The following is an 18,806-nucleotide window of genomic DNA, read 5'->3' on the forward strand; positions in this document are numbered from 1 at the left end:
TCTTAAAGTTTGGTTATTTCAATAACAATTTATTAAGACTCTAAGAGTAGTAAAAACTATCAGAAATTAACCCATCATATTTTTTATTGAATTTAAAAACTTATCGAAAAAATTAGATATAATATGCACATAAGTAAAAAGTTTTTTTTTTTTGTCACTAATTCCTTAGTAAGGAATCCTTACTATATTATTCGTTTCAGTTCAAACAAAATTAAGGCTCTCAAAATCAGAGGGAGATATGTGCCAAAATGATCAATTAAGTTTACCAACCTATTCTTCTTATTTTAATCTATATCAGGTTGAATACTCAGATTTACATTTTTTAACACTTTTTCGACTGACTTTAAACTGCTCGAGTTAAAAAGTATATGATAAATCGAGCAATTTGACAACTTTAAGCGCGTTTTCTCGATATCAATATTTGGGTAGTTATCTGTTTCTGATTCTGAAGGCCTAAATTTGAAGTCTTAAATGAGAGCTTGAAATTCCAAATCAAATCAATGGAAATAAAGTCCCAAAGGCAACATCCTCAGAATCTGATTTTGATAATCTAATTTTGGAATTGATTGATTTGTAATTTTTTTTTTTTTAATTTTCTTTACCATTCGAGAGATTCATGAAAGATTAAAATGAACGTTTTTCACCAGGTATTTACGTTCCTTTTAAAGACTGATTTTAGACAATTTAGAAAATCATTGCGAATCACGACTTGGGATATTCCTGGCAATATACAACAGACTTAGCATTTTTCAACTTACGATCGGTTGATTTGGTTGAAGAAGTTTCGAACATCTTCCGCTGAATACCGGTATTTCGATAGCAACTTCAGTGAGCGTTTTCGATCACTCGGTTACTTAACTAAAAATGCACAGAAAATCTACTTGCATGTTTTTTTTAAGAAAAAATCGTGTTTTGTTTGTTTATTTAACTGAACGGCCTTTTAGAAAGACTGTCAAATTTTCTAGACCTTTGAAAAAAATTTAACGTTTTAATTGTAAAATAGAACAGCCTGGTTATTTAAACTGGATTACCAAATTCCAAATGTAAGGTCCATAGAGGTTTCATTGTTTTATTTTTTTTTTTTGAAAATCCAGTGATTTCCATCCTCTTATATCCAAAATGTAAACACCTCATGCAAAAAACATTTTTCATCGAATGGTGAGGCCAAATCAGGTAATTTTGCATTCCTTACACATTTTTTCTTTAGGGTTTAAATTAAGAAAATAGGATATTATTGAAACAAGCGCATTGATGTTTGAAGAGACTGTGCTTAAAATTAATAATAGTATAAACAATAAAATTTTGTTTTTATCAACAGACAATGTGTGATAGCAAACTGATAAATCCTTGAACAAAAAAATACGAGATATATCCCTACTTACTTTGGGACCATCTGCGCGTAGGCAATGGCGGTCTTGAAGAACAGAGCATGGAACAGCCGATCCCGCACGTTGATCAGCGGATTCTGATAGTTGGCAGACGACCAGGATGACCATACAAACAGTAAGAAAAGAAAACAAAATTAGTTATTTTTTAACCTGCTTTTGCTACGGGTGGTAATCTAATTAACGACTATTACTTGGCCATTATTGCGCCTCGGATTCGGATTCGGGCCAAAGCCCGGAGCTGCTCCTTGGGGTCCTCCCGGTCTCTGTTGTCCTGCTCCAGCTCCTCCTCCTCCTCCTCCGGCACCTTCAGGTGGAGGTTGTGGTGGGTTGTTGTTGTTTTCATTATTGTTGTTATTGTTGCCATTGCTATTGTTATTAGCATTTTGCTCCCCCTGCTGTTGAGTTTCCGGAGCTGGTTCCTCAGCTGGTTCTCCGCTAGACTGGGAAATCGGGGGCGAAGGTGGAATTTCCACCGCAGGTTCTGCCATTACTGCCCGATTCTCGTTTGACCAGCCGAGTGGATAAACTGAAATTTTTAGAATGGATTAATGGCGCACTGCTGCAAGTCGTCCCAATGTCGAGAACTAGTTTCTCAAAGTATACCTCTTGATTTGCCCCCCTGATTTTATTGCTTTTCGGTAGGTCTTTCGCAGAAATGAAACGAAACGAAAACTAGAATCCACAAGACAGCTCCAATGGTTCCGAAAACTGCTGAACCGATGGCTAGAGATTAGAGCGACTGCAATTTGCAATGTCTCGACACTTTATCGGATTTACCAAACGAAAACAGAACCTTCAAAATTTCGGTCAGCAAAAACAGAAAACCCGAACAACGACCGCGTCCTGTGGCACCAGGATTTAACGCACTCAAACCGCGAAAAGCTTTTTCCGATAATCCCGTTTGCCGCGACTCCGATATCCGGTTCCCGATATTTTAATTCCGAAAATTTCTGATTCGCAAGAAAAAAATTTGTTCCACTAAACTTTTTGACACAAACGAACGACGACGAAGACGACGACGTCGATGACCACTCGATTGCAGCAAAAAAAGTTGCTCAGATGGTGTTTAGTCTTCCTGCCATGGCCCGCGAGTCTGACGTTTCTTGTTTTTCTTTGGTGCCCCCACTTCCAGGACTCTTACCCCACCCGACCACTTTGGTTGAAGCATACACCCGTTTAGCCCCAAAAACAACCATTGGGGGATCGAAGAGAACGGTTAAAATACAATCGAACGGGTGTGCTGGGTTTTGTGGGGTGGGATGAGGCGTAAAGTGGGCGGTGGGGTGGCTTCTGGTGCTTTTGTTTTGGTTTTTCCGCATTTTGACACTTTTAATGAATTCTTATTGGAAAAGTGTGGAACATGAGTTCTCGTTAGCGGTTGCACTGAAAAAAACAATAAGATAGAAAACATTTTGTCAAAACAGGGGCTCGTGCAATATTTAACTTTAAAAAATCAACCTGATCAAGTTGACTCGAGTCCAGTCAGTAACATTGTGTGATCGCGAAAATGTTCAGGTCGTATTTTAAAAACTGACCATGTACATTTTGTATATTAGTCTGAAGAAACAACTTATCCAAAATTTCAATTCTTTTTAAGAATAATCGAAAAAATAAAAATTACACAAATAAATTTCCAAAAAATTAAAAAAAAATCCCAATTTAATAAAATAGAAAAAAAACAATCCGACCATATGATCAAACATACAACAATGACCAAAATTTACATTTAAAAAATAAGGATTACATCATCAGATTAACAAAAATTTCAAAATTTCAAAAATAACAGAACTTCAAACATTTTAAAAAATTATTTAAAAAACAAAAATGACAAACATTTATATTATGATTATGAGGAAAAAAAAGAATTTAAAAAGTTGCAAAAACAAAAAAAAAGTTTCGAAAATTACAGTAATGACCGAAATTGCAAAAATTTCAATAAAAACAAAATCAACAAAAATGAAAAAAATAAATATCAAATAGAATGCAACCAGAATTTAAAAAAAATGACAACCAGAACAAGAATGAAAAAATGGCAAACATCACATGTGGCCTAAATGACAAAAACGACAACGACAATTATAAAGAATGACAAGAAAAACATAACAAAAATTAAAAAACGAAAAAATCAAAAAATAACAAAATGTGACAAAAATGAAAGAAGACAGAAATCGAATAAATCACACAAATGACAAAAATTACAAATATAACAAAATTAACAAAATGACAGAATTAACAAAAATAATAAAAACGACAAATTTGACAAAAATGACAGAAATGTAAAAAAAAAAATCAAAAATGACAAAATGCACAAAAATGACAGTTATGCTTGATAAAAATGGTAAAAAAATCTATCTCAAATACTATAAAAATTACGAATTCGGCAAAAGTGATAGAAATTATCAAAGTAGAAAAGTGAGAAAAGAAACAACAGTGACAGAAAAGACAGAAATGGCAAGAGTGATAAAAATTTAATTAAAATACAAAAATTACAAAATTCACAAAATTTACAAAAATAACAAAAATCACAAAAATTACAAAAATTATTAAAATGATAATAATTACGAAAATTACAAAAATTACATAAATTATAAAAATTACAAAAATTACAAAAACTACAAAAATTACATAAATTATAAAAATTACAAAAATTACAAAAACTACAAAAATCATTAACATTACAAAAAATACAAAAATAACAAAAAAAAAAATTAAAATAACAAAAATTACAAACACTACAAAAATTATAAAAATTACAACAATAACAAAATAACAAAATGTGCACAAAAATAACAAAAATTAAAAAAAAATTACTAAAATTAAAAAAATTACAAAAATTACAATAATTACAATAATTACAAAAATTACAAAAATTACAAAAATTACAAAAATTACAAAAATTACAAAAATTACAAAAATTACAAAAATTACAAAAATGACAAAAATTACAGAAATTACAAAAATTACAAAATTTACAAAAATAACAAAAATTTACAAAAATACGAAAACATCAAAAATTACAAAAAATTCAAAAATTGCAAAAATTACAAAAATTATAAAAATTACAAAAATTACAAAAATTACAAAAATTACAAAAATTACAAAAATTACAAAAATTACAAAAATTACAAAAATTACAATAATTATAATAATCACAAAAATTACAAATAATTCAATAATAACAAAAACAACATATAATAATCAAAATAACAAAAATAAAAAAAAATCACAAAAATTACAAAAATTACAAACATTACTAAAATTACAAAAATAAAAAATAATACAAAAATTACAAAAATTACAAAAATTAGAAAAATGACAAAAATTACAAAAATTACAAAAATTACAAAAATTACAAAAATTACAAAAATTACAAAAATGACAAAAATGACAAAAATTTCAAAATTTACAAGAATTACAAAAACTACAAAAAATTACAAAAATGACAACAACTACAAAAATAACAAAGATTACAACAACTCTAAAAATAAAAAAAAAATTAAAAAATTAGGGGAGAGTGGGGTGTTTTGGGTCACTTTTTTCTTTGTTTCATAACTTCTTTGTTATAAAGGATAAAAAGAAAAAAAAATAATGGAAAGGTTTTCTACAATTTCAAGATATCATTAGGTTTTTTTTTATTTTTTAAACACACAAATTTCCCGAGTTTTGGATGTTTTTGAAAAGAAATTTTTTTTTTGGATTTTCAAAAACTGTGGGGAAACGTGGGCCACCAATTCCAAATTGACTAAACAACGTGCAAAGTTTATGAGTTGACCCAAAACTGAAATTTTATAATTCATTTAGTTATTTTAAAGCAATTTCAGATGAGGAAATAAAAAAGAGAGTTGTGTATGATCGAATGGATTCATAACCTGGCTCGCAAACGGTTTGGTAAAATTCCTTATATAGGATTTATGTTCGTTTCTATCGCATTGGAAAGAATGGACAAAATATTTATCACAACTTTTTATTTGACAAAAATAACAGATATTACAAATATTGTAAAAATTACAAAATTACACATATTACAAAAATTACAAAAATAACAAACATCGCAAAATTATAAAAATTACAAAAATTGCTAAAATTAGAAAAAAATACAAAATTGCAAAAATGACAAAAATGACAAAATTACAAAAATTACAAAAATTACAAAAATTACAAAAATTACAAAAATTACAAAAATTACAAAAATTACAAAAAATACAAAAATTACGAAAATTACGAAAATTAAAAAAAATTACAAAAATTACAAAAATTACAAAAAATTCAAAAAATTACAAAAATTACAAATTTTTTTATAATAACAAAAATTTAAAAAAAATGACTCAAATAGAAAACTGTTGAAAATGATGAAAATTACAAAATTTTTATAAAAAATCCCAAAATTTAAGAAATACTGATAAAAATGTTAAAAATAACATAAATGAGTAATAAAAATGACAAAGCTTTACAAAAAAAACTTACAAAAATGATTTTAAAAAAACAAAAATTACAAAATGTCATAAATTTAAAAAGTGATAAAAATAGTAAAATTCATTAAACTTACAAAAATGATAAAAGTGACAAAAATCACTAAAATGATAAAAATTGACAAAAGTGCCAAAAATTTCAAAAATGATAGAGGACAAAAATGACTAAAATAACCAAAGTTTAAAAAGTTACAAAAATGATAAAAATTATAGAAGTGACATATAAACGCAGCGAAAAACCTTTTTATGACAAAGGAATTTTCCTTTGTTTAGTTGGTCAAACAAAGGAAAATTACTTTGATTCTGGGACAAATATAAAATCCTTTGTTTATAATCTGTTTTCTTTTATTCCAAAGAATTTTTCACCTTTGAAATCGATACAAATTCTTTGTATTTTCAAAGTATTCAAAGTATTTTTTTTAATTCAAAGAATACATTCTTTGTTTAAATTTTTTTCTTCTTTAGAATCAAACTCATAATACATTGTATCAAATAAAAAGACTTTGTTTCAATAGAATATTGTTTTGAATCAAAATCCATTTTTTTTTGGTTCATACACCAAGATTTCTCTGAGTGTATTATAAAAACGACCAAAATGATAAATATAAATGACAAACAATAATTTAGATTTTTTTTGTAATTTTTTAATTTTTTTTTTGTTTTTATTTTCATTATTTTTTATTTGTTATACACACATTAAATTTTTTTTATTGTTTTATTAATTTGTCTTTTTCTTTTTTGTATGTTTATAATTTTTGTCATGTTTGTAGTTTTTGGAAGTTTTTGATATTTTTGTGATTTTGTAAGGTTTGTTATTTTTAAATTTTTGTTATATTGGCATTTATGTAAATTTAGCTTTTTTTGCAATTTTTGTTATTGCTGTAATTTAAAAAAAATAAAACATTTTTTGATTTGTAATTTCAATTTGTAATTTCTGTAATGATTGTAAAATTTGTGATTTTTTAAGTTTTTGTTTTAATATTTTGAGTTTTTGTTATGTATGAGACCTACAAGAGAATTTTTCGGAGTGCAATGATCTTGTCTAAGCTTAAGCTACCGTCCGCAAGATGTCGCTCAAATGCAAAGTTTTCCACATGTTCCACCAAAAGGCGGCAAATGACAGCTGTAAAAATTTCGGATCTCGCGTCGACTCTGACATTCTGATGCACCAGAACGGAACAGCCATATGCACCATCCCGTTAGCGCAAGCGAGATGCCACCATATCAGTTGTGCAAAATCAGCACCCAGCAGAGATGCCAATATGCCTGATTTTTCAGGGATTGCCTGATTTTTCGAGGCTCTGCCTGACAACCTGAAAAGCCATTGAATTTCCCTGATTTTTCAAAAAATGCCAGATTTTGCCTGATTTTTGCGAATGTGATGAAAAATGGGTAGTAAGGAACTAAATTAGGTACCATTGCTGAAGTTAAAAAGCAAAAATTTGGCTGAATGAAACCAATCGAAAGATTCCCATTAATTCATATCTTAAAAAGGGAATGAAAAGGAATCGTTCGGCTTTGATTCAGTAGAATTATGCAATATAGGCCCACAATACAGTAAAAATGTAGAGTGATGACCAAAAAAAAAAAAAAAGGTCATCACTTTTAGAGGAATTTCCGTTACTTATGTAGCCTGATTTTGCCTGATTTTTATTTCACCAGTTCCCTGATTATTGAAAATATATGTTGGCAACCCTGGCACCCAGTCACTCATCCACAGTCGCAGTTCGTTCGCGGGGTCGAGAAAATCACACACGCACCAATCCGGGAATTCGTTCGGTCGCGAGAAAAGAAACTTCGGGTTGGGGACATTCCTGCTGCCCGAAAATTGTGGACCCCCATTTTGTGATTCGTGTGCGTTTGTTGGTGTTGGGGGGTTATTGTTTGTTGATCTATTGTTTCCGGAGCCAGAAAATTGGCGGGCTCACTCGGTTTGAACAATAGAAAGCCGAGGCAGCCCCATCTTTTTACTTTCTCTGTGGTGCGTCGCTGCAGCAGAGCAACGAAAAAGAAAGGCTAGCTGCGTTTTTCTCTGTATTTTACAACACATTCGGATTGTGCAAGTGTGTTGGGAACGGATGCGTGTCGTGTTTTTCGGAAATTTGTGTGTATGTGCGCGTTGGATAACTGTCAAAAAGTGTCCGCGAATTGCCCCCCAAAATAAATACCCACTGTTGGCTCAGGATAGCTAGATTCCTTAGGTATACTACTCCGTTGCTTGCATATGTATTAGTAGGCCAACCGAAAAATAGTTATAGAAATTCCACAGAAATGTATGGAAATTTTTTTAAATACTAGTTTTATTATAAAACTACTAATTTTAAAATTCTGCAAAAAATATAGAAATGTTTACCAAAGTATTTACAATGCATTAAGCGCTCTGCGGATGGAAAATATATTTCTTAAGCGGATTTTTTATACAGTTAAAAAAAATTGCTTTTTGCTAAATTCCTTATAACTGAAACTTTATTAATTTTTTTAGTATCTAAAATAAAGAAGCAATCATTACAAGTTATAACAAGTCATTTTTTCACCATATGTTTACAACTACATCTGAAAAAATGCTCTCCGAAATTCGAATATTTTGCTGAAATACTGCAATATTGCCAAAGAAAAACTATCTCGTAGTCAAAATAATGAGAGCATTTGAACATAAATTTTACGAATTGCTACACAACGTATTTCAAAGAATGTGACTGATTACTTATTTGGACAATAAGACCCCTCAATCTTCCATAAATTGAAATTATGTTTCAAATCCCATACATATTGCTCGAAATTTCGTAACTATTTTTGACCCTGTGTTTACACGGCTCTGTCGATTGAGGTTAAGCGCAATGTCATACCTTTTGATCTACCTATCTTGCTGTTGGCTGGCTGGTTGGCTGAAGATCGGGGGGAAAAAGTAGCAAATCGAAGGAGGCTCATCGCGACGAAAAGAGGGCGAAAATAGAAAATGTGCGATTTTTGCTGTGTTGTGTGAAATCGTCGCGGAAGAAGAAGCGAGTGAGAGAAAGCAAATAAAAAAGGAAGGAAACAGACGTCGCGGAACGGAACCACTAGGAGGATCGGAAGAAGAAAGGCCAACCCTGCCGCATCTCGTCGTCGAGAGTCGCCTTTTTCATTTTCGGCAGTGCGCTGCCAAGGATTTTTCGCATTGTGATAATAGTTTTTTTGTGTAAGTCCGTCTTCGTTTTTCCTCGAGGAGGTATCCGTCAAAGCCGTGGCCACCTGCAAGGCAATAAGCCTTGTCCTCCCAATAAGCCCTAATCCGTTACAAATCCGTGCTTGTCGAATGTCCGTGAAAGTATTGTGCGTGTGAATTTCAATCGGAGCTGCTGGTCATTGTTCCCCCGTTAGCCAAAATTAAAACAAAAGAAAGCAACCATTTTCCTCCATTCCTCCGGTGGAACGCAATCCGATCTTGAGAAGAGACGAACCATATAAAAATAGAACCGAGGGAAAGGAACGACCGGATCGGAAGCAGCCCGAGATAACCGAAGGAGCCGAAAAAAAGGATTTAGTGCAAGGTAAATTAATCGTTTTTTCATCCTCTCTTAACCCCCAAAATCATTCACTTCCAACAACCCCTCCGCGAAGAAGCCCCCCACAATCCTCCCGCATTCGATTTTGATGTGTGTGGGATCATCGGAAGAAAGTTTTCGGTTTCTCTACTCACCTTATATTAGCGCTTTTCACAACTCGCATCAGAGAGGAGCAGCATTATGCACGTAAAATGCCGAGTGGGCAACCCTCGACACGAAATACCGAGGAGGAACCAACAACCATGATGATAATAATAATGAAGTAGGTAACAAATAAAAGTGTTCAGAAAAAAATCTGATCCGATCCCCGATCGAGAGGGGTTGCCCGAAATTTGCGAGCAAGCAGCAGCATCTCATCGAATGGCAGCGGAAATCCGAGCAGCGAGAAAAAAAGGTGCAATCAAGTAGTTCAAGATAGGTAGATAAACCTAAACATTTCGATCTTGATCGGGACTTTCCTCTTGTCAGTTGATCTACGATGCATTTTTTATCTTTCTGCAAATTTGAATTTCGGATCCATCCCTGACGTGGACCATTTATTATTTGTAAAAGTATATTTTGGGGGTTCTGAATCCTAGGTATGGAGACGTTTTGAAGCTTTTAGATCGTCTCACTCAACCTTTTATCTGGTATAATGTAAACAAATGATATCTTAAATAAATGTAGGTCTTTCCTCTTGGAATGATACTGACATTGATTCAAAACTTGTATGTAACTTTAACCCTCCCCTTAGCTTATTAGCACAAATCCACATGTAATTTAATTTGGATTTTTAGTTGTTGAATTCCGCAGATTCCGATCCAAATTTCGGATTTGAAGAAATTCCTCGTCTTACGTTGTAGGTTGATACATTGATCTTAAACATTTAATTGAACGCCTGATGTGGATTCTTAATTCCAAACTAAGCTATTATTTCTAAATTCGGATGTTGAGTTAGTTCTACATTCTGCTTCTGAATTCAAATTCTGTATGATGAAGTTTGACTTTCGTTTCACCTTTGAACTTTGAACTATGCTTATGGAACATAATCACGTATTATAGGATAGAAGTGTTGAAGTCAGTGAACAAAAAGTTTATTTAAACAGATTATGTTCATAGCTCACAGGCTGAATGCAGTATTGACTAGTAGTGGAGTATATATGATCCCATACAATCGTCCCTATTTCACTATATCGGTAAGCAGCTACCAAGTGACATCTCCATATTTGGTTTTTATGAATCTATCAGTTACTTATTTGGTCCTTTTCACGTATTGCAACTTTTTCTTAAGTACCTTATTGGCTGTAATTCGCACCACCATACTACAAAATATGTTGATGCGATCCATCAGTTGAAATCTTCATGTTTCCTTACTGTATTTTGAAGCATCACTTTGGGCAGTTGTAAGGAGAGTTGTTTACTATCTGAGGGTAGAAATTGGAATGACTTTATTATACTTAAATTGAGTTAACATAATTAATGATTTTTGGGAAAAATCACAATTTGTTTAGCGGAATATTGCAAATATTTTTCTGGATTTGTGAATTTAGTTTTGAACGCCGCTGATCTGCCTCCCTTATAAATGCTTCTTACCTTTTCTCTCGAATTTTTATGAGAAATACCTGGACATTTGCCGGACTTGGTCGGTTATTGCCCGGTTTATAAGTTGAAAAATTTGAAATCCAATGCTTGGATTTTACTATACGTAATTGTATTTTTATTAAGTAACGATAGCCTTCTTTGGTAATACGCAAGGTTAAGGCCGATGACATGGTGAACGCGATGCGATGCGAAACGGCGAATGCGATTCAATGCGGCGAACCACATTTGATGAAAATGTATGTGAATCGCTTAAACATGTCATACTCAACGCGGCGAAGTAGATGTCAATTTGTTCCACCGCTGGAGTTCGCATTGGCCGCGTTCGCCAATTCGCATCGCATCGCTCTTACTATGTCATCGGCCTAAGGAGAATACGAGGAAAATATTACACAGGTGAATCAACGGTTGTATACTGTTTACCGGACTGCTATTTACCGGACTGCTATTTACCGGACTGCTATTTACCGGAAATTCATTAACCGGAATGAACCGTTTATCGGAATGAATCATTTACCGGACTGTCATTAACAGGAATGCACGATTTACCGGAGTGCCATTTACCGGATCAAGATTTTTTAAGTACAAATCTATGATTGTATCCCGTTTAGCCAAAAACTTTTGATTGCATACATCTGGTCGATGTGTAGATCATGCTTGGATCATGCTCTTCCGGGGTTACTTTGTGCCCATGCGTGGGGGAACGGTTAATCAGATAAACCGCCGTCTGTACTTCTTCCGTCCAGAAACGCTTTGCCATACCAGCCTCGAAAAGCATGCACTTTGCTCGATCGACATTCACGCTAGAAACTATTAAACCATTTATTATTCAAAAATAACCATTTTTGACCTTTTCCCGGGAAATGTCATTTTATGAGTTCTCCATGAGAACCCATAAAATGACTTTTCGGGGAGAAGTAGAAATATGGTTGTTTTTTAACCGCATGGAAGATTACCGTAGAAATTCAAAAATGGTTATTTTTCAACCGTGTTTTGTGCGATTAGATTACAATTGTTGAAGGAATTGATAAAATTAGAGTTATCAGAACATTAATTTTATTGTTTTTGTACTTAATACTTATAAACTATGCCCCATTATATTAATTTGAAAGCCTTTTTGTATATTATGACTGCCACCTAGCTTTAAGCAAACGCCAACAGCAGCCGAATAACCTGGTAGCAGGAGTAAAATTCCCCCACGAGCGCTACCGGAACCTGATAAGAAAGCGAGCTCTTGCGGGATGGCCAATACCATTATCCCTAGTTTGCTGTCTTTAATGGGGTGAGGGTGGAGGAGGCGGGTCTGGCGAATAATCTTTGACTCGCTGGTGATGTTTTTCAAACATTTTGGCCTCCTTCCGGGTGGTGCTCCAGCTCCTTCCGGGCGGTGTGAAAAACAATTCCTGTATTCCATTAGCAGTGGCTGGTAACGATGGACCGGTGAGTGAGTCCTCGTCCTGTTGAATGTTGATGGTTTATCAAACGGAATCGAATCGGCATCATCCAATCGGCACCCTGAAATTTTTCTTTGTTCATGATGGGATCGACAAATACTTGGAATAAATCACTTACCTTTCTCCATCTTCGACAAATCCGAAGTTTGTACGATTTCCAGAACCGATTTTTCAGTAAACTGGATGCTGTTCCGCGGAAGAAAAATTTGCTTGGGCGTCCGGCTGCTGTTTGAACCGCTTTCAAAATAGCGATATCAAATTATTCATACTCGAAAACTACCAAAATGGTTAAAATTCTTGCTAGAAAAATTATTGAAAAATAACCATATTGGCGATTTTGAAGTAAACATCATAAAATGGTTATTTAAGAACCATAAATGGTTATAAGAAAATGAGCGTGTTTGTTCGATCGCTCGCTCAGCCATGCCGTTTTACTCAGGTGTGTAACCATTTGACCTCTAGTGCCGGATGCCGTGTTTTCTCAGGTACACTTGCATTGGTCCGTTGACGTACTCCTTGCCGTTGTCGATGCGAAGAATCTTGAGCTTTCTTCCGGATTGTCGTTCCGCCAGAGCGTGGAAAATCTTGAATGCTCTCAGAACCTCTTCATCTTGCGAGTTTTGTCATCTACAAACACGATACATGTAGTAGCGTGCCTGTGAAAACGACTTTACCTTCATCGGCCCACAGATATCAGTATGGACCAGCTCCAGGATGTCCGTCGCTCTTGAGCCTAGGTTGTTGAAAATATGGCGACGCTGTTTTCCCATCTGACATACCGTACAGTTGCCTTCAGTTTCCTTGGTGATCTTGAAGCCGCACATAGGAGTATTCTATGGAAAAAGTTGACCAGAACCTATTTTTCTCTTTAAAATAATTTAAAATCTTTTTTTCGTTGTTTTCAAGTATACACAACTCATTTTTAACCAAAATTTCAGATTTCATAATTTTATAAAATGTTTGTTGTCAAGCAAATTCGCAGAAAACTAGCCGATCAACTATCAGAAAGGATTTTTTTTTATTTACAACTAGTTTATTAAATGCCTTTTACTTTTACATAGTTTAAATGTGCCGAGGGTATTTGTTTCATTGGTTCGTGGAGAAGGGGGCCGTAATAGTCGCGGCAACTCAACAGTTGATAAATAATAGGTGTGTTCAACAGAAGTCAATCGGAATCAATTGAAATGGATTGACAGTTGATCAGCTGTTTTTCCAATCGACTTCGATCGATTTCTATCAGGCTGCTGAATGAACAGCCAGACACTAAGGCTGATGTCATGCTGAAACAACTAGCAACGCAACGCAACGCAACGTTCCAATAAGATTGCGTTGCATTGCATTGGTATGTCATGCTGGCGCGACCTGTCACTTTGAAATTCCCTACAAATCATCACTTCTCTACATCTGATAATGCTTTGAATCGTCTCCTTTCTTTCGGGAGCCATCAAAAACTCATCAAATCACCACCCGGATTGCAAGAATGCCGAAAATTGAACAGACAAAATTCCTTGTTTTTTGCCGGAACTAAGAATTCATGAAAATTTTCTCGCCGATTAAGATATTTTTTAGTTTATTATCACAAGTTCGGACAGATCTTCGTACTATTGTGCTTAAAACCCGGAATCACTGCTTCAAATCGAGAAAAAACAATATTCCTATTGGATTTCCTACTAGTCGCGCTACAAAACACATTGGCATCAGATTGGTCGCGCTATACAAAGCGACCAGTATGACAGGTCTGCGCGATTTCCATGGAGATCAAATGAGAGCTGGTTAGTCGTGTGAACGTTGCGTTGTAGGTCGCGTTGCTAGTTGCTTCAGCATGACATCAGCCTAATACTAACGCGCTGTGTTTATTGTCATTTTCTTTTTCAGCTAACAGGTATGAGGTATCGGGATTGATTTTCTTAAATAAAAAAAAGCAAAATCGTAATGGTCTTTAATTTTATTTTCAATTAATTTTTCGATTCCCGATGCGTTTCCGCTAGAATTGAAAAAAAAAACACCTGGCAGAGTACGACTTTCACAGCAAAAGCACAGCACCACCGACACAGCATGGCTGACACAGCAGCACCGACCAGCACAGCACCACCGACACCGACTTAGCATGGCACAGCACCACCGACTCAGTACACGACAGAGGACACCGCACCGAATGACATCACTTTCAAACTTGAAAATTAAAAAACAAACCGAATCAGCTGTTTTTTGACAGTAAACAACTGCATTTGTGTTAGTGCGATAGAAACCGATAGAAACGAATCCTGCTCTCGAGCTTGATCGATTTCGATTGGTTTCGATCGATTCCGATTGGCTTCATTGAACGTCAATTGGATTAGTTTCGATCACAACATTGGCTGAGTGAACAACAATTTACCAATCGAAATCGATTGAAACCGATTTCAATTGGCTGTTGAACGGGCTTAATATTAATAAGGGAAAAGGAAGGGGTTTATAGGGGTTATTCTTCGATATCAGTTTTTCATTATGGTATCAGAAATGATGAAGAATACCATTTTTTAAACAAACAAACAATCAAACTACATAAAAAACGTTTGTATCACACAAAGTAAATGCATGACATGCTCGCTATTTAAAAAAAAAGGGATAAAATACGCTCAAATTTTAAAATTTCAAAATCGAAAACAGCTCGAATGCGCAAGTATGCGCACGATTTTTCTTTTGGACATGTTTAAGCAAGTTAGAAGCATAAACTTAAACACTAATTTGTAAAAAAAACACTAATTTGTTAAAAAAAAACATTAAAAGTTTATTCGAAAACATTGCGCAGTTTGGTTTAGCTTCTCTACTACATGTGTTTATCAAGAAATAATCGCAATTTCAGCCACAATTCATTGGTCATATAAAAACTGAAGGTTTTTAGAAGAAATTTTGTTCATAGTCACATTATTCTGCGTGTTACGCAGCCAGTATTTGTACGTGTTTACGCCAAATTTTGGAAAACATCAATATTTCGAGTTATGCCATTACGAGCTCACTATACCGATGGTTTAAAATCGACAGTACTAATATGAAACAAGTATCTAACAACCGAAAAACTTGAAAAAATTAGATTTTTTTAATTTTAACTTCGAGATTTTGGCCAGGATTTGGGGTAAAATAATCCTGTGTGCGCCGTTGACCAAACCGTTGCCAAGTTTCGTGACTCCATCAAGGTGTAGGTGGCCCATTCTTCGATGCCAGACATCCAAACAACCAACTGACGAACAAGCTAGCACGCTTCCCGTACGTTGCTCCAGTTTGAAAATATCGCTTGACGTTTTTCAGTCGGTACTTCACCGGCTTGATTCCAATACCTTGCAGCCTGATTTGTCAAAAATCATTTGGTGGCCTTTCTTGAAAATTTGGTTGACGGAAGGCAAATTGACTGATAGTTCCGGTAGATACTGAAGTTCTCTAACACGAGTATCGTCACCGTGTCAAAACAACTGGACCTTTTTCTCCGTCTGCTGCCACCACCGTTCCGCTTGAGGCCTTGATGTTATCCAGCAAGTTTTCGTCATATGGACACTCGCTCCAGAGTCGAAAATCCATTGGTCGTTTTTCACAGCTTGATGCGTAGAGAAAGCAGTAAAAAAAACGTTGCCCTATTTGCTGCTCCTACAATCCTTCGCTAAATGTCCGTACTTATAGCATTTTCGACACTTTGGACCTTTGGGGGAACCAATTTCGTCTGCTTGCTGCTATCGCTTTTTTGATTAAAGCGTCGCATCACCCGTCGGGATTTGGAGCTCTTTCATCAATTTTTCTTGACTGCGTCTCCAGTGATGGGGAGTCCGGAATTCTCCAGGGCCAATATCATGGGACGGTACTCCGACAGAGGCCCTGCCAGGAGCATGGAACCAATCCACTCCTCGGAAATTTTAAAACCGATGTTGTTCAGTTGATGACCAGCCGAAATGATGGTGTTCACGTAGTCGGCCATGGAATCGCAGGATGACAGATCGGTTTTTGCGAATCGTTGAAGAAGACCAACCTTTCTGTCCAAACCACGGTCCTCGAATGCGGATTCCAATTTCTCCCATACTTCTCGAGCAGTCCTGGCGTTCGTACATATGTGGACATAATGGATGGGATTGATCAAATAGGATCGATCAGCAAAATCACCTTCACTCGTGCCTTCCTATCCGTTGCACCGTCGACGGCTTCGTAGGTTCCATCAGGCTTCCGATGCGGCTTGACCGTACTACACAACTCTTCGATATCCAGACGAGTTTGCACCGCAAACTTCCAGGTGCTCCAGTTCTCGCGATCTAGCAGTCGTTCGATTCCGGGATGCTTGAAGTGCTTGAAGACATTCTTGTTGAATTCCGAAAAAAATCTTCCTATCAAACGTCAGGCCCACAACCAGATAGACAGAGTTAATCAAACACGTGTGGTTTGTAGGAAGTGTTACAATGGAATGAAAATTTATTTGGTTGCTAACTATAACTAAAAACAACGGGTTACTTAGTTTAATAGATCACCCCTAGCTATGGTCCTAGGAAATGGTCCTTCTGGCGAATTTTTTTTTCTGAAATTTTAAATTCCGATGAAAAAAAATTTTGGGGTTCATTCTGATGAAAACTTTCGGGGGAACGAGGTACAACCCTAATTTATGCATATTCAAGAAAATCCGGTAAATGGTAGTTCAGGTAAATGGTTTTCCGGTAAAATGGTATAGGCCAGTAAAGGGAATTCCGGTAAATAGTAAGTCTGGTAAATGGTATTCCGGTAAATGATACTTCCGGTAAACAGTATACAATCAATTACAACACATTTAGACTGGAATAATAGCTCTTAACAGTTTTTTTTTTTAAACTGGCCCTCTTAGGTTTGAGTTTTGTTTCTAAGGGAATGCTGTTCCAGCATGATCCTGGTCGACTTGGGGTGCCTAAGAATTGTGAAGCTCCGGGACCTCTCAAGCCGTCCTCTTTGCAGGTGTTGTTGTAGATAGTGGGGTAACAGGGCTTGGTATCCTTGCCACATGAAATTTAGGACCCTGATTTCAAAATTGCACAATAAGTCGTGTCCTCTTTTTGCGAACGTTGGCTGTTAACATAATTGTGCCTCGTGTCGTCTGAGGTTGAAAACAAATCTCACAGAAGATTTGAAGCATCTATGAAGTTGTTCTCGTAAAGCTCCAGATAGTCCGGGATAGAAAACAACATCATATAAACGTTAACCCTCATCCGCATTAGGGTGTCATTTTGACACCATTGCAAGTTTGAAGGCTTGTAACTTTTTTCAGAAGCTTCAAAATACAAAAATTTCTTCGGGGACCCTAAATGAATTCAAAAGTTCTTCAATATTTCATCTTTACTTTTTTATGGACGAACCCTGGAAGCCTGGACAAAAAAACTCCCTTTTCCGACTTTTGGTGTCATTTTGACACCACAAAAGTAAAATCTATTTAAGTCGTTTGAATTATTATGAACTTCACATGAAACTTATATAAATAGAAACCTTGTAATGTCAGTAAAATATGTTTAAAACATTATATACAGCTAAAGTTACAAGTTTTCTCGTTATTCAGCATGAAAGAAAAAAAATCCGAAAAAACATGCCTCACGAAAACTGCTGTAGTTCAGATGTTCCACGTCCAAAAAAATATTTGCCTTATGCATATGAAAGCTGAAGTTAATGCCTACATCATGGAGACAAGAAATATTTTTTTTAATTTTTTTTTGACGTAGAATTACGTCTTACGGCAACACTATAGGGGGACAAATTGAAATTCCCAAACGAATCTAGCGTCACGAAAACGTTCCAACTCAAAGACATCCTTATTAAAAGACATATCATCTCTGCTCGTCGTGGATTGGCTGGTCGAAAATGAAAAAAAAAACACCGATGCCCCGCCCCTTGATGGGTTTTGATTTTCCCTGTCAACGAAATGTATAAAAACAAGGGGTCGCCTGCGAGTCGGTTTCAGTTTCTGTTTGCCCGTGCAGTTGGAAAGTTCTGCTGCTGCAGCTTCGATCTGCGTTTGGACCCCACCAGTGGTAATCCAACGCAGATATCGATTTGCAGTTTAGATCAGTGGCAAGCAGCAGAGGCCGGTGCTGACGACAAGCGTCGGACACATGTTGACATGTCATATAATGTCATGTTGACATGACATCTTTAAATATGTAATTAATATGTCATGTTTAAAATTCATCCATACCACGATTCATCATAAAGCGAAACTATGTGAGTATACACATAACGGAATAACTGTTTATTTGTTTAATATATTTTCCACACGTAATTTTTCTATGCGCACCTGACTCAATTGTTCGCACTTACATTTGTCCATCTTTCACACGCAACATACGATTCACACGCCCCACCCAACACACGCCCCACCCAACACACGCCTCACCCAGC

General features: G+C 35.3%; 2 protein-coding genes across 2 annotated transcripts in view; one reads left to right on the plus strand and one right to left on the minus strand.

Annotated features, from left to right (window-relative positions):
- Positions 1–2,499, minus strand: part of LOC129751796 (uncharacterized) — a 342,108-nt gene extending 339,609 nt beyond the window's left edge. The window contains exons 1-3 of the mRNA XM_055747524.1: positions 1,992–2,499; positions 1,580–1,914; positions 1,383–1,465 (exon numbers count right to left, since the gene is read on the minus strand). Coding sequence (XP_055603499.1) covers positions 1,383–1,465; positions 1,580–1,876 — 380 coding nt within the window. The 5' untranslated portion in view covers positions 1,877–1,914; positions 1,992–2,499. The remainder of the gene's footprint in view (positions 1–1,382; positions 1,466–1,579; positions 1,915–1,991) is intronic.
- A 5,071-nt stretch (positions 2,500–7,570) lies between these two features.
- LOC129751775 (protein Smaug-like) overlaps positions 7,571–18,806 on the plus strand; it is a 46,837-nt gene continuing 35,601 nt past the window's right edge. Inside the window, exons 1-2 of the mRNA XM_055747477.1 lie at positions 7,571–8,058; positions 8,749–9,387. The gene's annotated coding sequence lies outside the window, so the exon portion shown is untranslated. The remainder of the gene's footprint in view (positions 8,059–8,748; positions 9,388–18,806) is intronic.

Source organism: Uranotaenia lowii, chromosome 3 (genome assembly GCF_029784155.1).
Source record: "Uranotaenia lowii strain MFRU-FL chromosome 3, ASM2978415v1, whole genome shotgun sequence".
NCBI lineage: Eukaryota > Metazoa > Arthropoda > Insecta > Diptera > Culicidae > Uranotaenia > Uranotaenia lowii.